General features: G+C 49.3%; 8 protein-coding genes across 8 annotated transcripts; 4 read left to right on the forward strand and 4 right to left on the reverse strand.

Moving 5' to 3' along the window:
* Nucleotides 1-583: 583 nt before the first annotated feature.
* Nucleotides 584-1,897, forward strand: BO85DRAFT_448609 (phytanoyl-CoA dioxygenase family protein). The gene has a single exon (XM_025659979.1). The coding sequence runs from the start codon at nucleotides 780-782 to the stop codon at nucleotides 1,722-1,724; it is 945 nt and encodes a 314-aa protein (XP_025516520.1). The 5' UTR covers nucleotides 584-779; the 3' UTR covers nucleotides 1,725-1,897.
* Nucleotides 1,898-1,984: 87 nt separating this feature from the next.
* BO85DRAFT_458778 (class I SAM-dependent methyltransferase) lies at nucleotides 1,985-3,247 on the reverse strand (the record flags this gene model as incomplete). The annotated part of the gene is made up of 3 exons (XM_025661604.1): nucleotides 1,985-2,224; nucleotides 2,274-2,981; nucleotides 3,209-3,247. 3 exons carry the CDS (start codon nucleotides 3,245-3,247, stop codon nucleotides 1,985-1,987), a joined length of 987 nt encoding a protein of 328 aa, XP_025516521.1.
* Nucleotides 3,248-5,648: 2,401 nt separating this feature from the next.
* On the reverse strand, nucleotides 5,649-8,876 carry BO85DRAFT_437755 (putative importin beta-5 subunit; the record flags this gene model as incomplete). Its single annotated transcript, XM_025658639.1, has 3 exons — nucleotides 5,649-7,419; nucleotides 7,474-8,003; nucleotides 8,058-8,876. 3 exons carry the CDS (start codon nucleotides 8,874-8,876, stop codon nucleotides 5,649-5,651), a joined length of 3,120 nt encoding a protein of 1,039 aa, XP_025516522.1.
* Nucleotides 8,877-13,728: 4,852 nt separating this feature from the next.
* BO85DRAFT_370693 (putative mitotic spindle checkpoint protein (Mad2B)) lies at nucleotides 13,729-14,562 on the forward strand (the record flags this gene model as incomplete). Its single annotated transcript, XM_025655969.1, has 1 exon — nucleotides 13,729-14,562. One exon carries the CDS (start codon nucleotides 13,729-13,731, stop codon nucleotides 14,560-14,562), a length of 834 nt encoding a protein of 277 aa, XP_025516523.1.
* Nucleotides 14,563-14,677: 115 nt separating this feature from the next.
* BO85DRAFT_277681 (uncharacterized protein) lies at nucleotides 14,678-15,789 on the forward strand. The gene is made up of 2 exons (XM_025655156.1): nucleotides 14,678-15,307; nucleotides 15,442-15,789. Exons 1-2 carry the CDS (start codon nucleotides 14,793-14,795, stop codon nucleotides 15,599-15,601), a joined length of 675 nt encoding a protein of 224 aa, XP_025516524.1. The 5' UTR covers nucleotides 14,678-14,792; the 3' UTR covers nucleotides 15,602-15,789.
* Nucleotides 15,790-17,076: 1,287 nt separating this feature from the next.
* BO85DRAFT_370007 (uncharacterized protein) lies at nucleotides 17,077-19,317 on the reverse strand (the record flags this gene model as incomplete). The annotated part of the gene is made up of 3 exons (XM_025655948.1): nucleotides 17,077-18,266; nucleotides 18,325-18,581; nucleotides 18,635-19,317. The coding sequence occupies 3 exons, from the start codon at nucleotides 19,315-19,317 to the stop codon at nucleotides 17,077-17,079; spliced, it is 2,130 nt and encodes a 709-aa protein (XP_025516525.1).
* A 1,302-nt stretch (nucleotides 19,318-20,619) lies between these two features.
* BO85DRAFT_448617 (uncharacterized protein) lies at nucleotides 20,620-22,397 on the forward strand. The gene has a single exon (XM_025659980.1). It carries the CDS (start codon nucleotides 20,934-20,936, stop codon nucleotides 22,122-22,124), a length of 1,191 nt encoding a protein of 396 aa, XP_025516526.1. The 5' UTR covers nucleotides 20,620-20,933; the 3' UTR covers nucleotides 22,125-22,397.
* BO85DRAFT_487324 (putative sister chromatid cohesion protein Dcc1) lies at nucleotides 22,178-23,577 on the reverse strand (the record flags this gene model as incomplete). The annotated part of the gene is made up of 4 exons (XM_025663447.1): nucleotides 22,178-22,345; nucleotides 22,396-22,562; nucleotides 22,633-23,372; nucleotides 23,459-23,577. The coding sequence occupies 4 exons, from the start codon at nucleotides 23,575-23,577 to the stop codon at nucleotides 22,178-22,180; spliced, it is 1,194 nt and encodes a 397-aa protein (XP_025516527.1).
* Nucleotides 23,578-23,609: the final 32 nt, after the last annotated feature.

Genomic DNA, 23,609 nt, shown 5'->3' on the forward strand with positions numbered 1-23,609 from the left:
CATATGGTCCTTGCTCTGTTGATCGTCATTCTCGGATGTTGGGAAAGTGGGCCCTTTTTACCAGCCACTGGATTGGCTGTCTGATTTGTTTCGGTAGGCGCTGAATGTGTAATTTTCATCAGTCATCGTGACTGAAATAGTATCCGGAGAGGAATCAATGAAAGCAAATCATTGTGTATGACAATGATTTACTGTTTAATTCAAAACAACAAAATATACTCGTATATACAACTTTGTATGTTAACTAGATACTAACCACTAGTCAATCTCACAATGTAACCATGGAATGAAAGGTCAGTGCAGCTTACTGTCACTAAATCTTCCTCCCCCCCGCCCTGATGACTGATCGATCAGGGATTAATTTGTGCCCGCCGCGGGGTAATCAATCAATCAGCGCCGGACTTGAGCCCATTACTCAGACTTACCCCAATTACTTAGTTAACAGTGGGTTTGAACTGAACTCTTCAATGCTTATCAGACCACAAAAGTGCAACAAGTGGAAGGGTAACATGTGGCTGACAGACAAGGTAGCATCGCGTATACCACATTGTTGTGTAATGGGAACAACATCCCCCATATACCAGTCAACTTAGAATAATAAAGACACCCTTATATATACCATTGTCCCAATCCCAATTCCATTATCTTTTGTAGTCCAATTCCAGTGGAACAACAACAATCTCTTCTTCCCCGCCTAACTTATCTCCCCCGCCATCACCCCGACATAACCACCTCACCTCAACCACCACCCCCAATCTAACCACACCACCAAAACAACAATGACCTCAACCCCCCATCTCACAGCCCTCCAACGCGACGGCTTCGTCGTAATCCCCTCGCTCCTCACCCCGGACGAAATCGCCCACTACCGCACCACAGCCACGCACGCGACCACTCTCACGCGGACCGGAAAATGGCCACACTTCCGCACAGTACCGAAGCAATTCCCACCATGGCCGACGACCCCTCCTCCCGCCTCCGAAGGCGGAATCTGGGGTGTGCAGCACCTCCTGCACCCGGAGATGCCCGGACGGAGTGAATTCGCCAAGTTCTATTTCTCCGAGAAAGTGCTTGCCGTGGCGGAGGAACTACTGGGGTTGACATCAACCACCACCACCAACGGCAATAGCGATACGCCCGAGCCATTGGTAATGGAACTCTTCAACCTCCTCGTCGCGCCGGAGACCAAGGACTTCGAGCTGCGGTGGCACCGTGACGATATCCCTGAGACGGCAACCCCGGAGGAAGAATTGAAGATGCTGCAGGATAAGAGTCCGAATGGGAAACAGTCGCATGCGCAGTATAATCTGGCGTTGTGTGAAGATTCATCGCTGATTGTGATTCCGGGGTCGCATAGAAGGGTGCGCACGGAAGTGGAGCGCAATGCGGCGCCGTATGAACCGGAGTTGCCTGGGCAGTTGGTTGTCCAGTTGAAGCCCGGGGATGCGGTCTTTTATGATAGTAATATTCTGCATCGCGGGGTGTATAAGTGTAAGGAGGAGGGTGGGGAGGAGACGAGGCTGACGTTGCATGGGAGCTTGGGGTTGAATGCTCCGTCTGAGGATAAGAAGGTGAGGGCTACGGCGGTGTTGCAGCATGGGGTTGGGGCTTGGGTGCATCGCGAGGATGCGGCTTTTGGGATTGGGGAGAGGGCGGAGAAGATGCGGGCCAATTTGGTGGCCATGGGGAGTGGGGAGGGGGTTGGGTATTCTTTGCAGGGCTGATAGGGGTGCATTGACGATGGTGTTTTGTAAATAAGGAGGAAGGATGTGGATGTAAGGACATTGTGTCCCACCGAAACTTCTATTCATTAAGCATGCATATGCATCGAGCTCGAGTACCAAGAACATTCATATATATGCCCAGAAAGAGGGTATCGTCATAAAGAAGAATAATGTATCCGCCGCTATTTTGACGCCAAAAATGTAAAAGAGCAGAGGCATAAGGCATGTCACGGCCGTCACATAGTCTAATCGTATCGTCATCATCCGTCTAATGGTCGCTGTCCATACACATAGTGGAAGAAAATGTAAATATGATAGGTGGAACTTGCAAGCTCCGCATGCACCTTCTTCACGAAGGCTTGGGCTTCCTCATAGGTGTATCCCAGGACACGAGTCCAGAGAGCTAGCGAATATGGCTCGACCGAGTCATAAAGAATCAGTTTCCCCACTCGTCCGATCTCCTTCAGACGAGGGGATTTTGGCCACGTGCCTACAGGACACTACTTCAATTAGCTGAATTCAAACCCGAAACGAACTGTACAGACTAACCTTGTAAATATCGTCCACAACATTGACGAAACCAGCGCGTTGCATGTAGCCTTTCACTTCAGGAGCAATGTTCATGCGCCTCCCAAATTTCGTACTCGACTCTTCCAACTTCTGCTGCAGTTCCCTTACCATAACGGCATCTTTGCAGGTGCCGTCATCGGAATGTACCCAGGTCTCGGATTCTTGAATTTCGACCCAGCCGCCGGGCTTCACATTCTCGTAAGCCTGACGAAGGAGCTGGCCCCAGTCGGCGATACTGCCACCCAAGCTGCGAGCATGGATATAGTCGAAGGGTTCATTACCGATGTAGGCCCAATCACTCTCCGCGTCGTCAACGAGAAAGCTGCAGTTTGGCGGTGCCCACTTGGGCTGGATTGGACTAAGGTCGGTGCCCACGATCTCCGCATTGGGAAAGTCTTCGGCCATTTCCAGCGCCCAAATGCCCGTCCCAGTGCCGATATCCAAGATGCGCTGGGGCTCACCTATCGGGGCGCGATATAAATCACCCCCCAAGAGGAGCTTGAAGGCATGATGCATTAATGTGAGGCGATCCTGTTCTTCTTCGTCGTTGGGCATGGGATATTGCCCATAGCGGTAGGCGTGATACCGGCGGCCATTTTCGTAACAGTAATCTCGTACTGATGACGTTATTGAAATATTGGATTCGATGATGGATTGCTCATCTATGAGGGAGTCTTCGTCGCTTGTCTGTAGGAGTCAGTTAATGGCCGCATTTAAGAGTAGTACTCTGAGGCGAGAGCCTTTGGTATTCGCAATACAATCAAATCACAACTCCGCAAGCATCGCGTCATATTGATCGATGTCTCTCAGTCGAAGCGCTGAGTGGTTGCATAAACAACCGGAGATGCACACGTAAAAAAACAGAAAACATATAGATTGAAGTATGATTGTCGGAAAGCTGGGGGATGTCTTACATCTACCTGAATGTGTTCCTCCGAATCTGGCTGTGGCATGTTTGAAATGACGGGCGGAGACAATGCGGGAGGAGGGAGGGGGGAAGGAGTGAGAGAGTGTGAAAGAGAGGGAGACGAATAAGTGGGATCTTCTAAGATGGCACCCGTAGTTGTGAGCTTGCAACGGGGAACTTGTGTAGTTAGTGAAAGAGAAGAAGTTGTAATTAAGTAGACAAATAAATAAGTGAAGGAGCACAAGAAGTGGGAAAGAAGTAAAGCAGAGGTAGAGAGCAAGAGCAGGACAGAACAGCAATTAACTCCACTAAAAAGAGAGAGAGAAAAAGAGAGCTTTGGGAAATGGCTAATTGACTAGTCAACTACTACTACAAGATAGGATAACTAAACTTCCAGGTAAGATACGGGTAACTGCGGCACGGACAGGGGGAGGCGGTCCCGGGGAACAGGCCCTCGGGTCGGTGAGCACACAATATTGAAGGGAAGTAAGTAGCTGAAGGCTTACTAGCTTGGTGCCAGGGCTCTGGGTCGGGGTTGACGCCCGGTATTGCTTGGTATCGTCAAGTCAGTTTTTCAATTCCCGTCTTGTTGGTAACCACCCATTCATTCCTTTCTATTGGTCGGGTCCTTTCCGGACAGGCCATCCATCATATTGACAGTAAGTAACCATGGAAAATGGATCAACTTTCCTACTAAAAATGTATCTATTTTCAACTACTAACTCTCTTTCTCGCGCAATTATCTAGCCCATCCACAAGCATAGTTTAGATGCTTTCCACAGATTGGTCCAGACAGCCCGCAGTTGCTACTTACTAGTGTGTGCCCTAAAAGAATTTGGAATTGATTCTCTCCCAATCCCCTCACTCTGGTTCCACGCTAGTTGGGATCTCAGCTGCGTAGTTTATGTAACCTCAGACAATTTTTCTCCGCACGCTTGGGCTGTGGCTGTTGCTACTACTTTGTAGTTAACTTTACCACCACAGAAGAATGACAAACAACTTCAACTTTCACATAATATGTAAATTAGAGAATGCCAAACACCCCTCCATATTATACATCATTGAATAAATAAATCATTAAGTAGAAACGTCTCCGATCCAAATCTCCATAAAGGTGAAGACAGTAAGGCTGTCCAGCCAAGCGGCCCCCCAGCCCAGCCCAGGCCAGCCCCGCTCCCCCGTGACGGCTGGTCCCGTTTCGGGATCCCAATCACGCCAGTTGATCAGCCACTTCATCGCATGCAGCTTCTACTTACTATCTATCTATCTAGACTAGGTAGATAGATGAACCAACTAAGTGCTGATGATGCTCTGGGTCGGGTCTTTTCATCCTAAATACTACTAACCTAGCCACGATGGATTTTCTCCACTAATGATACTTTGCGCCAAAATGGTATGATTAATATACTAATATGCCCAACAATGAACTAAGCGAGAAGATGTCAGAAGCAGATGTGGACACCGAAACCTACTACTTACACTTCTTTACCAGACTGGAAAAGTCCAAGGACCAAATAGCCGAGGACAGAGACACACAAACCCCAATACTTACTACCTACTATGCGATGAATGTGAAACATACACACAGAAACAGTAGTACCTACCAGATACTTAGTCCTTATCTAACTCAACAGCAAAAATCCCTCCTGCGGTGAAGCCTCTCTCGACCCACAATAAAAATAACAGACTGACAATGTGCCCGCCACTCCTTAGTTCAACACTTCTATCTACCAAACAACTGGTTCATGAACAACTAATCAAAATTCTCAAGTAACGTGATGTATGATAGGTATTAACGTACTTGGGGGGGCACGTAATCAATCACAGGGCCTAACTAAATGCAACGTCTATATCGAACTTTTTATGGGGCAACAGACGCCTGGATCACTGGGTGGGCTATCTAGTACTTAGTTTAGTGTGTGCACTAGGGATATTTTTCCTGCAGGAAGCATCATCGTTCGACCACATCCCCCCATCCACCCCCTCTTCCACCCTCGAGACCAAGCCCGAAGGAGTAAATGCATGACCATCGGGATGATCCGGACACCCGGCTACGTGTTGGTTTGTTATCAGCTGCAGGTGTCTAGCTAACTTACTAACTAAATGACTAGATTAACTGTCAGGTGAAACACTATAGAGAAGGTGCATGGCGCTTTCGTTGACGTTTCTTGGGTCGGGTCGGACTGTTTTTGAACTACTTTTAGATATGGTCCTACGGAATTGTTGAATCAAAGCGTGCCGTCTTATCGGCGCTAGCAGGATTGATTGCGATCATTGATGTACCGCTTGTTCATACAATCATTAGATGTACCTATGCATGCATTTAACGGGTTTCATATGTGATTCCCAGCATCGGCTGAGGGGGGGCATAAACAGAACGTGAAAGAAAGAAAAGGTAATGTTTGTCCATAAGATGGTATCAACCTGTCGACAGCTGCCAAGCCGGATCAGTTCAAACTTTGCAGCTTCTCCTGCTCGGCCGGAGTCAAGGCTGCATAGAGCTGCTGGAACTCAGGCTTAGTGGCTGCTTCACGGAAAAAGTTCAACAGGAAGGCCTGTGTTTCGTCGTCGCGTCTGCGTACCCCGAACACACTTTCCGATCCGCCCTCGCCAAATGCCATCAGCTCTTGCTTGGTGACACCCAGATTGAGGTCAAGGGTGTTGCCGGGCATGTCTTCCCATTCGTCGTCATCATCGCTACCCTCTTCCTCCAGAGCAGCCGCCGTGGCCGCATCGATTTCCTTGTTGCCGGATGCAGCAGCCAGCTCCTCAACAAGGACCTTGATGATCTTCAAGGGAGCCGTCACTGTAGTGTACCGATCAGGGTTGTTGCGTGTCTGGGATCTCGTCTTGATACGGCCAGTGTCCTGGATAATGAGATCACCCTTGACCTGCACCTCGGACAAGCGAGGGTCTCCCAGACTGTACAGCGTTGCTAGTGCAATGATGTTCTGTTTGATTTCATCATAACCGGCAAAGTTGACCGAGTTCTCGAGCCACTTGCTCAGCACTATGGGAAGTCCACTCTGGCCGCCAATATCGACTTGCGCAAGGAAATCCACAACCTCGCGTGCGCTGATCAGAGTGAGACGTGCGAAGACAAGGATCAAACTCTGGATAAACTGAGCCTGTTCCGCAGTAGCCAGTCGTTGGGCCACAGCACGAAGAAGCTGTGGTAGATAAGGACCGAGACGTTCAGAGCCTGCCTTTTCCACCAACTCCGCAGCCAACTGTCCAACCTCTGTCGCCGCATTGTCATCGACCGACGGTCCGAGCAAGCGGTCAATAATGATCAAGGCAACTTCAGTGGCTTCTTTACCGCTCTGCGGGTCTCTCCAGGCGACAAACTGGTTGAAGTCATGAGAGAGCATATGGCGGACAGCTTCTGTAGCAGGACGGATCAGCTCCGCGTCGGACGAATCGAGCAGAAGGCGGTTCAACTTCGGCATGACCGTCTCCACGAAGCCGGCTGGCAAAGGCTCCAATGCTCCTTCAGCAAGAGCACGGATCAGGTCCGCAGCGAAATTAGTCAAAGCATTTTCCTGGGTGAGGTTGCCGACGTCGATGGCCCCGGTTAGGGAAGGGAGAACCTTCTCGCATAGTCGAACGAAAGCCTCTTCCCCGTTCTCGGCGACAGCTTCAACTATGTCTTCGAATGCTTCCGTGACGATCATCGTCAACTGGAAATTGGTGGCTCCGCTGCTGGCAACACTGAACAGTAGATCAATGGCTGTTGACGACAGAACGACAGTCGGGTGGACCATGATGGTATCACGGAGCGTTTCAGCAATGGTAACCTTCAGGTCTTCACCCTCTGACTGGTCAGAAAGGTCATGTGCGGAAACGAACTGCGACAGAGCTGAAACAATGGCAACTTGGAGAGGGACCGTAGCACTGGAAGGAAGCGAGGGCATAAGATCCTGCAGTGCTCGAATACAAGCGACCCTAACCACTTCAGATTCATCTTCGGTGATTGCTTTGATGGTAGCCTCGAGGTAAGATGCAGCCGTCTGCTGGAAGGAGTCGTCGGCGACATGGCACAGGACTCCGGCAATGAGGTAGCCCCGCGCTCTCAAAAGATCTTCTGGTTGCTGGATGGCATACTGAATGAAGTTACTGATTCCATTAGCCGAGCCAGCAGGTATACCTTGCGACACCTCGTTAAAGTCCCGGAGGAGCTGATTGAGAATGTAGAGGGCCGATTCTTTCAATTTCCACCTTCACGGAGCGGTTAGTCTTCGTTTGAAGCGCCAGGAAGGGAACTCAACTTACGTAGAGGACGCATCGGAGAACACAGTGTTCAGGTATGCGTGTAGTCCCTCAACTGTCATGCTCTTGAGCCATTCGCCAAGCTTGATCACCAGATCTCCACTGCAAGTACGGGGCGTGTAGTTGGCAGTAACCGATGTCTCCTCCGAAAGGAACAGAGATACATCGATATCCCATAGGCCTTCCTCCTCTGATGTGATTTGAGCATAAGAGGCAACCAGCTTCATGATTTCGGGAAGCCAACTTGTTGTTGCCGCCGACTGCCCAGCATTCTGTAGCTGCTGCTGAAGCTCGGCCTTGACCGGAGGTGCCTTCAGGAGCGTCTGAATCAGATCGAGTTCCTCCAGAACCAAGAAGTCCAAAGTATACGGGAGCCCGTCGACATCCTCCATACGGCCCTGTCTCTCATCTTCAATGTAGAACTCATGATAAGCAGACTGTATGTTGGACAGCTCAGTCCAGATAGTGGAAAAGTATACCGGGCTTTGAGCTGTCAAGAGACCTGGGAATACCATGCGAATTTTCATCAAGGTCTAACAGGTCAGCGGTTAGCGTGAATCAGCAAAGGGGGTAGAATGGCTATATACCTTGACCACTTGCAACTTCAGACCAATGACACCTCTCCACTTGGAGGGCACCTCAGCGTCTTTAGACTCTTCCTGCGCACTAGGAGCTTGTGGTAGGGGTGCCTTCAGGGTAGAGAGAAAGAATGGAGACCAGCCACCAAGTACTTCGTCCATAAAATGTTTGACAGCCGCCTTGTGTTGCTCGAGGACCATCTCCAAAGTGTCAAAGCAGGCCCGAAAAACTGCGACAGCCAAGGCTCTCAACATCGGCTTTCTCGACTCATTGGTAGCGACATTGAAGAGGCTAGTGACAAGATCCCGAGCAACATTGAAGAACTGCTCCTCACTGAACCCGGTGTCCACCAAATCCAACAGGACCTTCAGTGCACCGTGAAGCGCACTGGCGGTGCTGTTCCCATCGTTTATAATGTGAAGCAGCGAAGGCAGAAGTTCTGGCCACTGCTCGGGAAAGTCGGCGCTGGCGATCTTGCTCACAGCATAACTGGCAGACGACTTGACCTTGCGCTCGGGAGTTTCGGTAATGGTAGCTAAGTCCAGCAACGCCCGTCGAAGCTGAGCCTTGTTTGCATCGCTGACCAGGACCTGGCCTTTAAATTCATCGAGAACTGGGGACCAGGATGCGGCAATGAAGGTCCGAAGAACAGAAAGGGCAGACTGGCGGAGATTGGTGGGAACGGAATCGTGAGAGGCTATGGCCGCAAGTGATAGGGGGAAAGTCTCGTTGGGATAAAGGCGTAGAAGCTGGAGCTCAGCGGACTTTCTAGTATCGGAGACCGGCGACTGAGTGTCTGCCAGCAATGTCAGGAGCTCTTGCTCCATGTTGATAAGGAAACGTAGGTGAGGAGACGGAAGAGGGTCGATAGGAATAGTATAGTCAAGAGTTGTCAAACAAGGGGCCGGATCTCGATTCAAGCCCAATCTTTGAAATCCTGGCGTTTCAGATCACAACAGATGGCTCCGTCAAACCACGCTATCGGGAACAGGAGGATTGAGGTAGATGGCTCAAATCAATATCAATCGCGAAATGTCGCGTCGTGGAGGGGCAGAAGACGCTGCGGGAAAGGGAGGCGGTGAGGGGTAGAATTTCCCCCAAATTAATTTCCAGTTTGGTTTGGTTTGGGTAGTCCCGCGGGCAACTGAGACAACAACTAACTAACTATAGGTGAATAGGTAAATTATTAGCGTTTGCTGTCAACCAGACTACGAGCTTTCCCTCATCCTTGTCCAGCTATGGTTATAGTGTGCTGTACTGTGTTTAAATTGTCTATTATCAGCACGGTCTATCTTTCAGCCAGCCTTACTTATTATAGACAGCATGTCCCAGTTCAATGGCGGCCAAGCTCTACCGCATATCTTCCCTTATTTCTGGATGCCAGCAATAAAAGAAAGACATAACTTTTGAACTGCAAGACATGGGAGAGTAATTATACTACTAGAAGTCTTCAGTATCCCTGTGTCCGGTTTTCCGACTCACGTCACTGATCATCGGAGAATAAATAGCCTAAAGCCTACAAGCAACGTCTGAGCATCACGTCCCAACGTCTCTGTACTTTCCACAAACTATCCGGGCCTGAGCATCAGGGAAACCAGGGATGATAATACGGTCTTCCTTACAGAACACATGAGAAACCAATGTATTGCAATACAGTTTGACTGAAGTTTGTTATGCGTGTACGCACTACGCAGACAAGCCGAACAAAAATTTAGACATTCCCAAGCAGCCACATTCAATAGTCTGACAGCCCCCGGTCTCAAACGATAGATGGATTTTGGATAACCTCCGAGACCGGCGACTTGGTCGAACAAAGTACATGCGATGGCGGGTGTCTTGCTGGCTCCTACGTTATCCGGTAGAGACTTCCAAGAGGAAGATACAGCCAATACAAAGGTCCGCCTGATTACCCGCCCAATTAAGGAGGAGGAAAAGTAGGTGCTGTGTCCACTGAAGTCATGAGCGATCAATGGCAGGTAATCGGATCTTAGTGGTCAATACAGGGTGGGTAGATCTGGCTCGCACGTTATTAGCAAATTTGCTCCGTTATTATGCCCAGTTCATATCACTTTAGGTTGTAAATGGTGGCCAGGGATTGGGAATGATGACAGTGAAGTCTAGTGGTGCGAGCCTCTTGAACCAAGAAGCAGCAATACCTAGCTAGTTATGTGAAGGAGCCAGGATTGAATCAGAGGCGGCATTTTTGTCTCAGTTGCTGATCTGCCTAGGTCGAAGTTTTCTGTGGAGAAGATCTGGCTTCAATCCAATCATAGAAGGAGGAAAGAAAATCCCTTGGATCGTTGAAAATCCATTCTGGAGCCACTTATGGAGAGTGTGATGATGTAGAGAAGAATAGATTTTATTCTTCTGGGTTCCTGCACTGTACTTTTGCTCCAGCCGCGTATTTGTAGCCCATTTTCTCCCCAGGCTCCATATGTGCCTAGTGGCCAAATGTATGTTTTATGTACTATGTATCATCGACTGTGCTCCGTACAGCGGTGCAGCAAACTTTGGGTAGTGATCACCGGGGTAGCTAGGTAAGTGGCGTAGATGGGGAGTCGATGCATTTCTGAAAAGGATGACAGGAAGGAATTGGAAGGGGGGAGTTGTGAGTCGATCATAGTGGGGTTGATGAGGATAAACCGGCAACTCTGATTATCTAACGCCAGCTGAGGGGCGGAACCGCCCAAAGAAGAAAAGTACGTTATGGTGTGGTTTGAAATGTACTCCCGGTCGCTGTATGGAGTATGTTATGTCCATACATACTCTTACACCATTACTCATTGAAAGATCGGATACCATACAGTCAAAAGTAGCCTCGGGTATTGTATTTAAATGGATCAACGAGGAACAACCTAGAAGGCGATCGCGTGTGCTAGAGCAATTGTGTCGAGATATTCTAATAATAATCAGGGATCGGGTAATAATGCGAACTGGCGACCTTCAGGGCCATGCATAAGACCCGGAATCCGCAGCAGGAGGGGTAAGCTCAAGATAGCTCTCGTATCGTGCGCACTAAGCATTCTTCAGCTTCTCCTCAAGGCATTCCAACGGTGAAGGACGAAGTTCTGACCCTCAGCAGGAGGCCCTTTGTATGATATCGATCTCTGAGGGTACACTTTTTCGGCCGGGAGGAACAACCCAGCAGCAATACATGCAACCACTGCAGAGGGAGTAGATAAATTGAAATGTCATAGTTAGATAGCTAATAATTACTCCGGACTATACTAACCGACTAGTTAACTAGGTAAAACTGATTGACCTAATTTAAATCCCGGAGCAAGCCAGATTTGATTGATTGAACCTTGGAAATCTTGGGCGACATACGGGGGAAACAGAGTAGTTGTTCCGGCTTTGTAGTAAGATTTCTGGGACGACTAGCTGTTTTAACTTTCGTTCCTTTTAATCTCTCGGAATCCTGACTAATTATTATCGATGCTGCTCCTGTCTTCTACCCCGGTCACCTACGTGTCGATTCAAGTTTGATTTCATGATGATCGGCTCAGTGAACTGGAGTCAGTCATCCCACTACTGACGAGCCTGGGTCTTGTCGTCTTGTACTGGCGTGGACAATACCAATACGGCGCAGATGCTTACTTACATACCGTCATACATACTGTCATACTTTGCCCAGCGATAATCTTTCATTTTCCTTTGCTTTTTGCCCTCTTTGCCAACGGAGTGCCTTCCATGAGTTTGCATTAAGCTACACAGTGCTTGCACGGTGTGGGCTTCTTACTTGTCTCGGGGAAGTGTGTAGTCGTAGTGCATCATGACCAAATTCTTTGCCATTCTACCTACATCCTCTGTTTCGCCCCCAAGCTGCGCCTGAGGTACCCCTTTGCGTCACTTGATCCCCTCGGCTAGCATCAACCCCCACCGAGAACTAGGATGTAGGCAGGCAGACTCTTGGAGGGGAGGAATGTGTGTGAGTTGTAGACTAGTAGATGGTAAGCAGGCAGCCTTGGGAAGTGGGTGGAAACAAGACGTAGGCATACATCGGGCGAGTAAGGGACTCCGTACGTGCGTTGCCTTTTTCCCACGACCAGCAGCAGTATGATGATTGCTGCATGGCATCCACACCCATGACGCAACCACGTGACGGGCTGGGAACCGTGACTTGGGCGCCTTTTACCTGGACGACTCGTCGCCCGACAAGCCTTCCCCTCCGAAGGACTGCCTGCCCGCGACTCTCTCGCTCTGCTCTCTTTCTCTCTCTCTTCTCTCTCTTTCCCTCTCTTTTCCTCTTTTCATATTTCTGTGCTTTGCCGGCGCCTTCTGCTCGCTCTCTTTGCAAAATCTCCCTCTCTACTTTTAGTTCTGGGACCTGAGTGGGCTTCCCTGGTCGAAACGGCCTTTTCCCAATCACAACCAGCTCAAGCCAGCAGCCCACCTCTCCCTTCCCACGCCGCCCCCCCCTCAAAGGGTTGGTTTCCTATCGTCTGCCGTCCCTCCTCTCCCTAGACGCAGAGAGCAAGGAATTAAAAAAAAAAAAAAAAGACATAATTTTTTTCTTCTTTAGCCAAGTAATATTTTTTTTTCTCTCTTATTTAAAAAAAAGTTTTTTTTTCCAGGAACAAAAACTTCCGAGGGAGAGGGGAGAGCCAAAGAGGAAAATACTAAAACGGGAACTCCAACCAGGGAAGAAAAAAAGGGAAAAAAAAAAGGAAATTTCCATCAGCAAAGCAAAGCAGCAAAAGCAGCAACATCGTCGTCGCTGTCGTTATCGTCAAGCCAGAACTCTTCTCTCCTTAATCCTATCCCAGATCTCGTTCACGCCGGTTGTCACGATCTCAACGACTCCATCCATGCTCTGAGGTCTGCTTGTTTCGTCTCGTCCACCCAACGTATGTTTTAATTCCGAAGTTCTTTCCTTACTTTTCGAACCCCAATCCACTCACTCACTCACTCCCTCACCCCTCCCCTCACTCGCTGTCTTTCCCTCTTCTTCCCTTTCCCTCTCTCTCTTTCCCTCCCTCACACTCGTTCCCTTAAACGACCCTCTTACTCAACTCACCACCACCACCACTACCACTACCACTTCCACCACCACTTCCCTCTCACTCCATCTCCGCTACTTTCCCACCAACGCCCTATCTTAGGTGCTTTTCTCTACCCACCCCCCGCCCTCAATTTTGTTTTTCTCTCCCCTTTTACACAACAACTTTGTTCTTATCTCCTACCATACCATCTCCTTTTCTTACTCTTTCGCTTTATTCCCCCATTTTGTCTTTTTATATCATCTTTCCGAGTTCCCGGTTTTATTTCCGGTTCTTTGAACTCCTGTTCATTTCCATTCCCTTCCCCCCTCCCTATTTTGACCTCGCACATCCACCAACCAACCAACCACCCCCCCCTCCTCATCCCTCCTTCCTCTCACCTTGACTACTACCACCCCCACTCTTTCCCCTCTTCGCCTCACCATCCCCCCTCCTGCTGTCGCAAAGGAATACCTGAGTGGAAGAGAGATATATCAACCTCTCCATGAGTGGAATCGAATATTGTTGTTGACTCGTCTGGAAAAAGGCAGAGCGATGATTAGCCTCAGGGTGGAACAGCACTCAGAATCTCCGAGATCCCGTCAAGACCATCTTTCCCGTGGAAACGACGATACCAGAGCCTACGACGGCAATGCCGATTGCCAGTGAGAGTACCACCGTCAACTCCGTTACTACCACCATGACAACTTTTTCCGCCCCGGTCACCGCACCTAGATCGATGCCCAACAATCAGTCTGCGTTGGCGGCATCCTTCACCAATTTCCTCACCGTATCAATACACCAGATCCTGTTTTTACGTTCGGTCTATCCACGAGCCACGTTCCTCCCCGTGCGGGCGTACAACTATCCCGTCCGACAATCCCGTCACCCCAAGGTGTGTGATTACATCAATGACGCGTCAATTGCGGTCGGAACGGAGATCTTGAAAGGCACAATAACCGCTGTCAGCATTATCATCTCCTCCCTCCGTACGAATCAACCTCTCGAACGATATGCCTTTGATTTATCGGGCTTCCCCCGTGTTCCGGCTGGCGAAGTCAATACCACCTTCGAAGACAGAAGGGAGGAACAAACCAAAGCGGGTGTTCCCGTAACCGACCGGGCTTCCGCCCCCACATCAGTCGACCTCGAAGCGCAATTTAGGGCCTGTCTAGCAAGACTGGCTTCAGCTTGTGCGCGCCTGACTCCCTTGCCTCGGGACGATGAATTCAGTTTCACCGTCTGCATCGAGGTGCGGGAAGATGCTTTACCCCCGGCGGGGACCACAACCGAAGAACAGACATGGATTGTGGCCGAACCGGATAAGGTCCACCTCCGATCGTGCACCGCCCCTTACTCCGTTTCTAAGTTGAGAAACGGCGAGCCGCAACAGCCGCCTCCCAAGGTATCGAATGGACGTGCCAAGACGGTCCCGGTACGACGTGTAGAAGCTGGAGAGCTTCGCCTGGAACTATGGGTGGAAGAGGCACGGCAGAAGTTTAATGAACCGGTGGACTCTGAACATCCACCATGAGCTGCGGATCTCTATCTTATAGCTTGCTGCCGTGTTCGTCTAGTTCACCATTACTTTCTGATTTCAGTGAAACATTTTCTGCTCCTTATCTCATATCTCCATTTTATCTCATTCTTGTTTTAGCGTGACCAATGATCGAACATACATGATGGATGAGGAAATTAGGCACTGTCGTCCGAGTGAGCGGCGCAAATATATAAAATGGGGAGCGGACGATTTCTGGGACTCGCATGGCATTACATAGATCTGGTTCATATCTTTCCTTGTCTTTTTGCTCGCAATTTCTTTCCGTCCATTTCTGCCTGTCGTCATTCTGTCACGTTCCTTTTCCCCTTCTATTTCTCTTCTCTATTACTACTTATATCTCTCTTCTTTTCTTTTTTCTTCTCCTTGCCCCTTTTCCTTTTTTTCTTTTACCTCCAAATTTTCTCATCTCTGGAGACGTCTCTATTTCTTTTTCCAAAGCATTCTCCATTCTCCTCCCCGCCATTTCCACGGAGTGTTCTCATTTTCATACCATTTCCTATTGTATTCCGCTCGTCTCCTTTGTTGAGCTCTCTCTCCAACTACATGATCCTAGCAAATTCAAATATCTAGCAACTAGCTGCCAAAAAGTTGCCAGCATGGTCCCCACTGCTCGGGGAGGGTCTCGAGTCCTGTCCGTAATCGTTAATTTGTCCCCATCGCATTTCTTTTGGCATATCCTTGTTTCTCTCGGCGTGTGTGTGTGTGTGTGTGTGTGTGTGTGTGTGCTTGCCTCTGTTCTACCTTCGCGTCGCTCTGACTGTCGTGCCCATCTTGGAAATGTGATCCAGTGAAAGGGATCTTGGCACCATTTAGCTGCATAAAGTCACGAAACCAGCTGATAATGGGATACAGGCGTCCACAGTGTGTCAGTATCACTGAAATCCATATCGCCTTATATGGAAGCAAAATCAAAGCTGAGTTACGGAAACCGACAGACACACACAGCTGCTGCTATTCGAGAAAACTGGGGTGTCTAATACAATTGGTTGTGCTTATCCATGAGGTTGTCTGATCGATTGGCTATGGAAAAAGAACGCAGATGATCCATCTGTATGGAAGGAAACTTTAGAAAAAAAGAGGAGGAAGAAGAATGGTTCCTAACGCATCATGTGAGTTATTATTTTTCACCTGTATATTGTGGCATATATGCGTGTCGGTCATGTGCTATGCTGCCTATCCTGTGAAAGTCTTGTCTGGTTCTCTTTGGATTTCCATGAAACACGGCTTTCGTGGTTGCCTTTTTGACTCGTTGTCAGCGCTTGTTGTTGGGCTCGGTTTTCCATCTTATCACCATCGCCTACATTGCTTTTTTCATTTTTCTCCTTTGGTGCCGTTACTTTGCGTCCTCATGACTGATAAGATGTGATGTTATGGATATGAGATAGTGATGAGTAGTAGACTAGGCCGGGCACTCGGTAGGCAGATAGGTAGGAAGTTCCTTTTTATTATCTCAATCTCTATAGTAATACTTTTCTCGATTTCATATTTGATGCACACTTCTGCTGTTTTTATGTTGCCGCCGTATCGTCTTTATGGTCCGTTCCAGCGCGTTCCGTAGTCATATGATCCCTCTTCATGCAGCAGTCCGTCGCTGGAATTTATTTTTGAACAAAGATTAATAGGTTGGATTTCATCTCGCTACAGCTTTATACTAGTTCCCAGGCCATATAGGCCATGTCACGTGATACTACATATGGTATCCATCATACACATATCCTACAGATTTTCAGCTGATTACTACCCCGCCAGTTTCTTGCATGTACTATTACCCAAGATGTCCAGGACATGTGATCTCTGATTTGTCATGACTGGATTTTCTCAAAACGATTTATCGATCTATGGAGATACTGTGATTATAGAAGAGCTGGGTTATATTGATGACTACTTTAAGAAGTAGGTGAAGAGAGAAGAGTAATAATCAAGTCGTTGATTTATTGAATTATGCCAAAATGAGAATCAGATATCCATTCTAAGTTACCTTAGCCAAGAGAAAGGGAAGATTAGAGATGATAGAGAAGGAAATAATAGGGAATCAAAGAAGGATGGATGAGGTAGGGGGGCGGGGGATGTGTTGATGGAGATAGATGCTAGGAGAATCGCTTCAGTGGTGCAATAATTAGAGTGATGGATCCAAGACCTGTGATGCATTCCAACATCCAAGAAAGCGTTCTATGAATAACTGGGCACTGCTTGTCTGTCTTGTCTTCTTGTTCGGATGAAGCAGGGGTATGATCACAAAAGATACGGGGACGGGTTAGACGCTGGATTTGATGTAAAGATAGCAAGCAGAAACTGTGTTGGGAAAAAGGGAGGGAAGTCGGTATACCAAGATGGGAGCTGCAGTATCGACACGTGTCGATCCAGGGTATGGTGTGTCGCTTGTTCTAGACTGAAACGAGGTGCAAAGGCCTAGCGGAGCAAATGATCGTCCATCAAGATCGTCGATCAAGAAATAGGTAGGCGCCAGACGGATTCATGTTGATACCACTAGTATCGCCATGGGGGTCTGGTATCTACCCTTCTCGCCGGATCTTGAAGAGGATTGCCCCGATTGTTCGCACCCCTATGTACGACGTTTGTAGGCACAGGGTGTCCTGGTGGGTTCCTAGGTTGTCCTAATGGGTTCTGAAGCCAGCCTTGTCCACCCCAGCCATTATCGTTGCCAAAGGGTGCATTGACTCGGTGAGCAACAGCTGGGGGGTTGGCTCTTCCTACTGGGATAGCTGGCCCTGGATACACCACATGATTGGGATGGATTGGCGCTTGCCCTAAATGGCGTATGAGTCCATTATTATGACCTTGAAGGACGTGCGACATTTTTGCGGCCGAGTCTTTTGCGTCATGGACTCGCAGCTCCTCCTCCTTTAATTCGGGATCTTGTGCCAATAAACTATCGATAGTGTCTTTTTGAGCTTTCTCAATCTCTTGTAACGAGCGTAATGCTGGATTGTCATGGAGGGGACAATAGGTCGGAGGACGCTCGAAATGCTCGTACAACTCTCGGGTAATATCTCGTCTGCAAACGTAGCACATTGCAGTCCGGCATTTGGAGCAAACCATCCTGTTGCAGCCCATGTCCTTGACAATCTTCACTTTGCATTTGGGGCAAGGGCGGATTAGAGCCTCGCTCATTGCCTCTTCGACTAAGTGACGTTGAGGAAGATTCTTCTCTTTATTGGCTTCTGCGCAAGTGCGCGGGATATGGCTTTCCTGCTGGCAGAGACGACAACTGACTATTTCGCAGTCAGGGTTTTTGCATACGAACTCTCGGTCCTCTTCCACCGGCGGATAGATGGCTTTAAATTCACAGAACGGACAAGCCTCAAGGCCTTCCAGCTCAGCTTGCTGGATCTCATCTTGCTGCTGAAGGCGGTCGAGCTTTTCCATCAAACTCTCGCCGATAGCTTCTTGTAGCCGCGCGCGAGAAAACTTTGCCTGACAGCCACTAGTATCGACACATTGGACTTGATATCTCATAAGCCCAATCTGAGTCTCCGTAGACTTTCGAATGCACGCGAAGCAGAAGAGATGGACGTTATCACCCTCACAAGGAAGTGATCGGTTCGCTGGAACATCGAGGTAGCAACACTGGCATTCGATGAGGTTCCCAGCTCGGCTGTGTTCTTCTTCGTTTTTGATCTCGGCTTCTTGCTTTTCCTTCTTTTTGCGAAGGGCATCTTTGCAGGAGAGTGATGATCAGTATGTATCCCTTGTTATCAGAGAGAAATCACTTACCGTCCTCCTTTTCAGCTTTTTTCTTGGCGGCTCCTAGTTCGCGAGCCAAGTTCTCAGCAATAGGTGTCTTATCATCTTTGCCCAGATTCGGTACATTCGAGAACCTTTTACTTTTCAGCTTCGTGTACTTTCCCGTCTGTTCATTCTCTTGAGAATGCAGAGTGAGATACGCGGCAAAGAGCTCTTTTTTCTCTTCCAGAACATCCCGAATATGTTTCATCGGCATCCACCCAAATTCTTGGGCTAACAAATTGGTTCTAAAGTAGAAGGTCAGTGTTTCGGATTTCATGATTATAGGCGGTGCACTTACGCTAGTTGGAGGTATGCACGACTACCTCGTTCTGGTATATCTCGCAAATACCGTATCGTAGCTTCCTCGTCTGTGTCCTCAATCTTACGTTTCTTGGCCTTTTCCTGCTTAGGATAGCTGGGATGCCGTAAGATATCTTCAATAACACTTTCCTTCAATGAATCTAGGGGCGGCGCAGGTTGGTGCTCTTGAGGCTTCTTATGAAGTTCGATCAGCTCTTCCACATGCTGGTGACTGATGCCCGGAAAGATGTCTGTGATCTGCCACAATAATTCATCGTCCAAAGTGAGATCGATGTACACTGCTTCAGAGTGCGTATTGGAGCGTGATGCGGCTGACGTGGTGGCCATGGTCGATGATGAGAGCGATTTTGTCGATGGGCGCAAGGAGGCCCCTGACTTGATCCCTGACCCAAGACGATTGTTATCATCACTATCACTGTCCAGGATGTTGATTATGGATTCATGACTGTTGTCGCTGCTGCGACTGCTGCCGTGACTAATCTGCCTTTGTTTCTTCATTGGTTGGTCATAGTCAGGCAAAGGATAGAAACCGTGGTCGTATAAATCCCAAAGCAGCGCAGGGTTGTCATCCAGAGTGAGATCTGCATTTGCATGGTCCATATAACCCATTCTTATAGGAAGAGCAGAATACAAGGGATTGGTGAAATTGGGCCCCTCCATTGTTCTTGTTGCTTTGAACGAACAGAAAAAGCGTTATATTCCTACGTTTGAAAGTTTCTGAAACGGAATCCAAGGTGAACCAAAGGATCAGAGCTGATAACAAAAGTAAAATGAAATTGAGGGCCCGCTAATTAGCTGTGGTTGGTTTTTATTTGGGGGAAGGTAATAGTGGTGAAGATGTTAAATGAAGCGTTGCCTGGAGAGGCAGACCCCGCAATAGTTGAGGAACGTCGGCAACGGCCGTATATCGCTCGGGGCAGTGAAAGTAACGTGATGAGGCTATCTATGCTCTATCAGTCTGAAGGGCGTGCGGCTGTTTGCAGAGCAATAAGCGTACAGCCAAGGCGAGCTTAGCTTATTGTCTTGTGCACACCTGACAAGCATGAATGGATGATACACAAAGGCTGTCAGTGAGAACCTACTCGAGTGAGGATCAGGCTCGTCTGAGGCAACCACCCAAGCAAGGCTGAGGAAACCAACCCACAGCCTCTGAGTGTTTGTAAGGCGCTATCCTGCTACCAGGTCGCTAAATTTTGTATAGGGAATATTGGTGAATGGAGAGATATTGTCTAGCGGTTGATCATCCGAATGCCTGGTCACCCAACGGGGAATAGTATCAACAGGCCCAAGGTTGGCACACACAGTGGGGCAGAAGTCCGTCAACAATGCTGGGGGAAAATCCTATCTACAACGGGGGTAGTTCCGTTGTAAGCCGTAGACTAAGACACCGATCAGGCAAGTAAATGGAGGAGGCGTCCCTCAGCCCGGGACGCTAGACGGAGAAATAAGAAAGCAGCCGCCACCATCCAGACGGAACAGCAGCAATTGCGAGAGACTGAACGGGGATTCCTCGAGTGGGAGAGATGGTTGGGGGGATCCAGAGAACAAACCCCCGCCGGGTCTGACAGCTGCCCCACGTGACAGGTACCGGTACTCTCCGACCGCCTGCCCAGTAGGGGAACTGTCTTGTCTGTCAATTGCCTACAAAGGGGGGAAAGTCAAACAATATGACTGACTCATCACGGGCATTCAACAGAACTACAAAGTTAATACCAAGTTCCGGGCAGTTTGATCATTCCTAGACAACTCGATCCAAAATAGATTGTAGCCCAGTATATTCCACGGCGTCATTTCTATCTAACCCCGGTAGTCCCCGAACCCCAGACCAGATTTCCCCCCATTCCGGCGAGCCCTATGCCCTAAGGAATTGTGTGGTCATCATGCGCCGCTCGACGTCACGGGGCATGAGACGCAACCCAATCCAGGCAAGTCCATCCCTCAGCTTCTTTTACCGCTGCGCTTGTCGCCGCTTGTCGTCGGCTGTCGGGGCGAATAGAATCAGCTGCCTGCGCGTCCAGTAAGTTATCCCGGGCACGTCTACTTTCTTATCCTTATCGGTTCATCTATTATATTCGGTGCCCCCCTTGCGGTCTTGCGCGGACTCCGGTCAAACACCTTCGGAGTTGCTCCTTTGCTCTAAACATTTGCTTTCTCTGAACGCGCCGTGTAGTCCTTTCACCACTTCTCTTCACTGGAATCGCTTTCACCCTCATACCCAAGTTCCTTCATCAGACAACAAGAACGAACCCCTCTTTCCTACCAAGTAGACATCAATCATGATCGCTGCTGACAACTCCTATTTCAACGGCAAGGAGCTCCCTCAAGGGGACTCCCCTGACCTGGTGCTGGTTCCTGCCACCCCCGGGGAGCGGATTGAGTCCATCCGTCTCAACAGCAGAGCATGGAAGGGCCGTCTGGACCTTGAGACGTATATCACGCGCGAAAACCATCTGTATCAGCAACGGCTGAATAAGGATGGCTTGACCTGTTGGATCTTGGTTGATCGCAGAGAGCCAGAAGAGCATAGAATGATCCTCGGTTCTTGCGAAACATACCGAAAGAAAGCCATGTTGGCACATGACGGTATTGTGGAGGACGTCGCAACTCATGGTATTGGAAGTGTCTATTGTCGGCCGGATTTCAGAGGCAAAGGATACGCCAAGAGAATGATGCAGGAGCTGAGCGAGAAGATCGAGACTTGGAAGATGGAGACAGAGACTCGAAAGTGTTGCCTTTTCACAGTTCTCTTTTCTGATATCGGAAAGGACTTTTATGCTCAATTTGGTTGGCAGCCATACACGTCATGCCATTTTGCCTTGCCGCCCATTTCCGAGGAAGTCTATGCCACTGCCAATGCTCAGGCAAATTTCCCGAAAACAAGGATTTTGACACCAGAGGACGTCCACGAGAGCATTTGCAGTGAGGAGGTCTTGCAAAAAGAGCGTGAACTGTTGAGGGTGGCCTCTCAAAAGTCATCAGTGCCCAGAATTGCGATTGCACCGAACTTCGAGCACTTTGAATGGCACTGGGCAAGAGAAGAATTCTATGCGGAGAGGTTATATACCGACCGCGAATTGCCTCGCGCAAAGGGTGCTGGAGAAGACAGTGCCGGGGTGTACTGTGCCTGGAACAGGAACTTTGGTGAAACGCCCGAGGAGAATACTCTGTACATTCTCCGATGGGTGTACGACGAGCCCACCTCACCAGAACAGGGCGAAAAGGTTGTGAAAGCCATGGCGGCGGTCCTGCGACGTGCTCAGCTCGAAGCGTGCAGATGGAACATGGCAACAGTTGAGTTCTGGAACCCAACGCCACTATTGAAAAAGGCAGTTGCCTTGCTGGACCCCAAGGCCGAAGTAGTTCACCGGGAGAAGAGCAGCATCGCGTGCCTGAGATGGACTGGTGCCGACCACGGCTTGGGTGCAAATGTGGAATGGCACTTGAACGAGAAATACGCTTGGTGCTGAGAGACACCTCCTTCCACCCTGATAAACATCATAATGCCTCTAGAATTAGAGCCTCAACGCTTCTGTCGCTTCTGGTTCTTGAATAATTCATGCCAGTTTCTCGTCTTTTTCGCAGCGGTAGACGCACTAGCATCTGTCGAGAGATTCTTCTTTAGTTTCTGCCGATCTTCATCACTGACAAAGCAGACAGTCGTTGGATCGGGGAATCTATGCTTGTCCTCCTGTACACACTGTTAGAGTAGAGCAAGAAAGACAAAGAAAAATATCCTACCGTAAGCTTCGCAAACGTAGCTTCCTCCCTCCAGCCTTCTGGCAGATGATCCTTCCAAGCGTTGAGAAATTCGCTACGTCCAACAGCAGCAGCCGCCGTAGGCGCCGCAGCCTCTAAATAGGTTTCACCAACCCATCGCACGCACCGCTCCTTATCAATGCTAGCCCCTGCACCAGTAGATAAAAGAGTCAACTCCGGCCACTCAAATCCACGCCTTCCGGGATACAGGAAACTTACACTTTAGTTCCCCCTCCAACAACGACCCTTCATCACCAGTCTCATAAACCCTCCCTACAACCGCCTCAAACAACTCCCTCGGCCATTCGCCCTCCCCATCCTCATCAAGCATCGACTTCCACAAATCCCCTACCAGAAATTGCGTCCCCAAATCAATGCCCTGCAACACAGCCCCCTCAACCACCCGCTTCCACACCCCAACCTTGGCCCTCGCCGTCGGCACCCACCCACGACCCGTAGCAGGTAGCACAAACGCACAAATTTCCTTCCAGGCCCTCGCACATTGCAGTTTCGACACCGGAACATCAGCAAATAACTTCTCAACGATCCGTTTCCGGTCCGTAGAGTCTACCATCATCCCACCGTCCCTTGTAGACATGGAGATGTCGTCACTAGAGTCATACTTTCCCAGCAACCCCTCTAATATGGGGATAATATTGAACCCTTCCTGCGGGGTGTGTAGTTCAAGCGTGGACCCGCACTTCGCGATCGCAGTCATTGTCTCCGAGAGGTTCAGGTCGGGGACGGGCTCGTCGTTTTCCTGTGTGGCGCCGATGACGGCGAGGTCGCCGCGCTGAGCGCCATCGTCACTTGGGCGGAGGACATGCAGTGAGTTTGAGGACTGGACTTGGCGAATGCGGTAGGTATGGGTTGGGGTGCAGAGGTTGATGTAATCGCGGGTGGTGTCGGCGGGAGCGTCGGTGGAATCAGTGGTGGGTGTAGGGGATTTGATCTCAAGGCTGTCGGTTCAATTGGTTAGTTGGGCGTTCCTTGAATTGGGTGGAAGAAGGGGGTAGAGATTGGCCTCGAGTTGCTGTAGACGTACGTTGGAGGATTGTCGGAGGCAAGAAGTTCTGCGAGATCTGGTGGCAGTTCGAGTAATCGGAAGGCCTGTTGCGGGGCCGTGTGGGTGAAGAGGATGCTCTGGGCGGATTGTGTGGACATCTTTGACCTCAATGCCGTTCCAGGACAGAAGA

This window comes from Aspergillus piperis, assembly GCF_003184755.1.
Source record: "Aspergillus piperis CBS 112811 unplaced genomic scaffold BO85scaffold_7, whole genome shotgun sequence".
Lineage (NCBI taxonomy): Eukaryota > Fungi > Ascomycota > Eurotiomycetes > Eurotiales > Aspergillaceae > Aspergillus > Aspergillus piperis.

Coding starts and splice junctions, on each gene's coding strand:
- BO85DRAFT_277681 (XM_025655156.1), top strand. CDS start 14,793: ATGGCATTACATAGATCTGGTTCATATCTTTCCTTGTCTTTTTGCTCG. Junction 15,308..15,441: donor GTGTGTGTGTGTGTGTGTGT/GTGTGTGCTTGC, acceptor AATGGGATACAG/GCGTCCACAGTGTGTCAGTA.
- BO85DRAFT_448617 (XM_025659980.1), top strand. CDS start 20,934: ATGATCGCTGCTGACAACTCCTATTTCAACGGCAAGGAGCTCCCTCAA.
- BO85DRAFT_448609 (XM_025659979.1), top strand. CDS start 780: ATGACCTCAACCCCCCATCTCACAGCCCTCCAACGCGACGGCTTCGTC.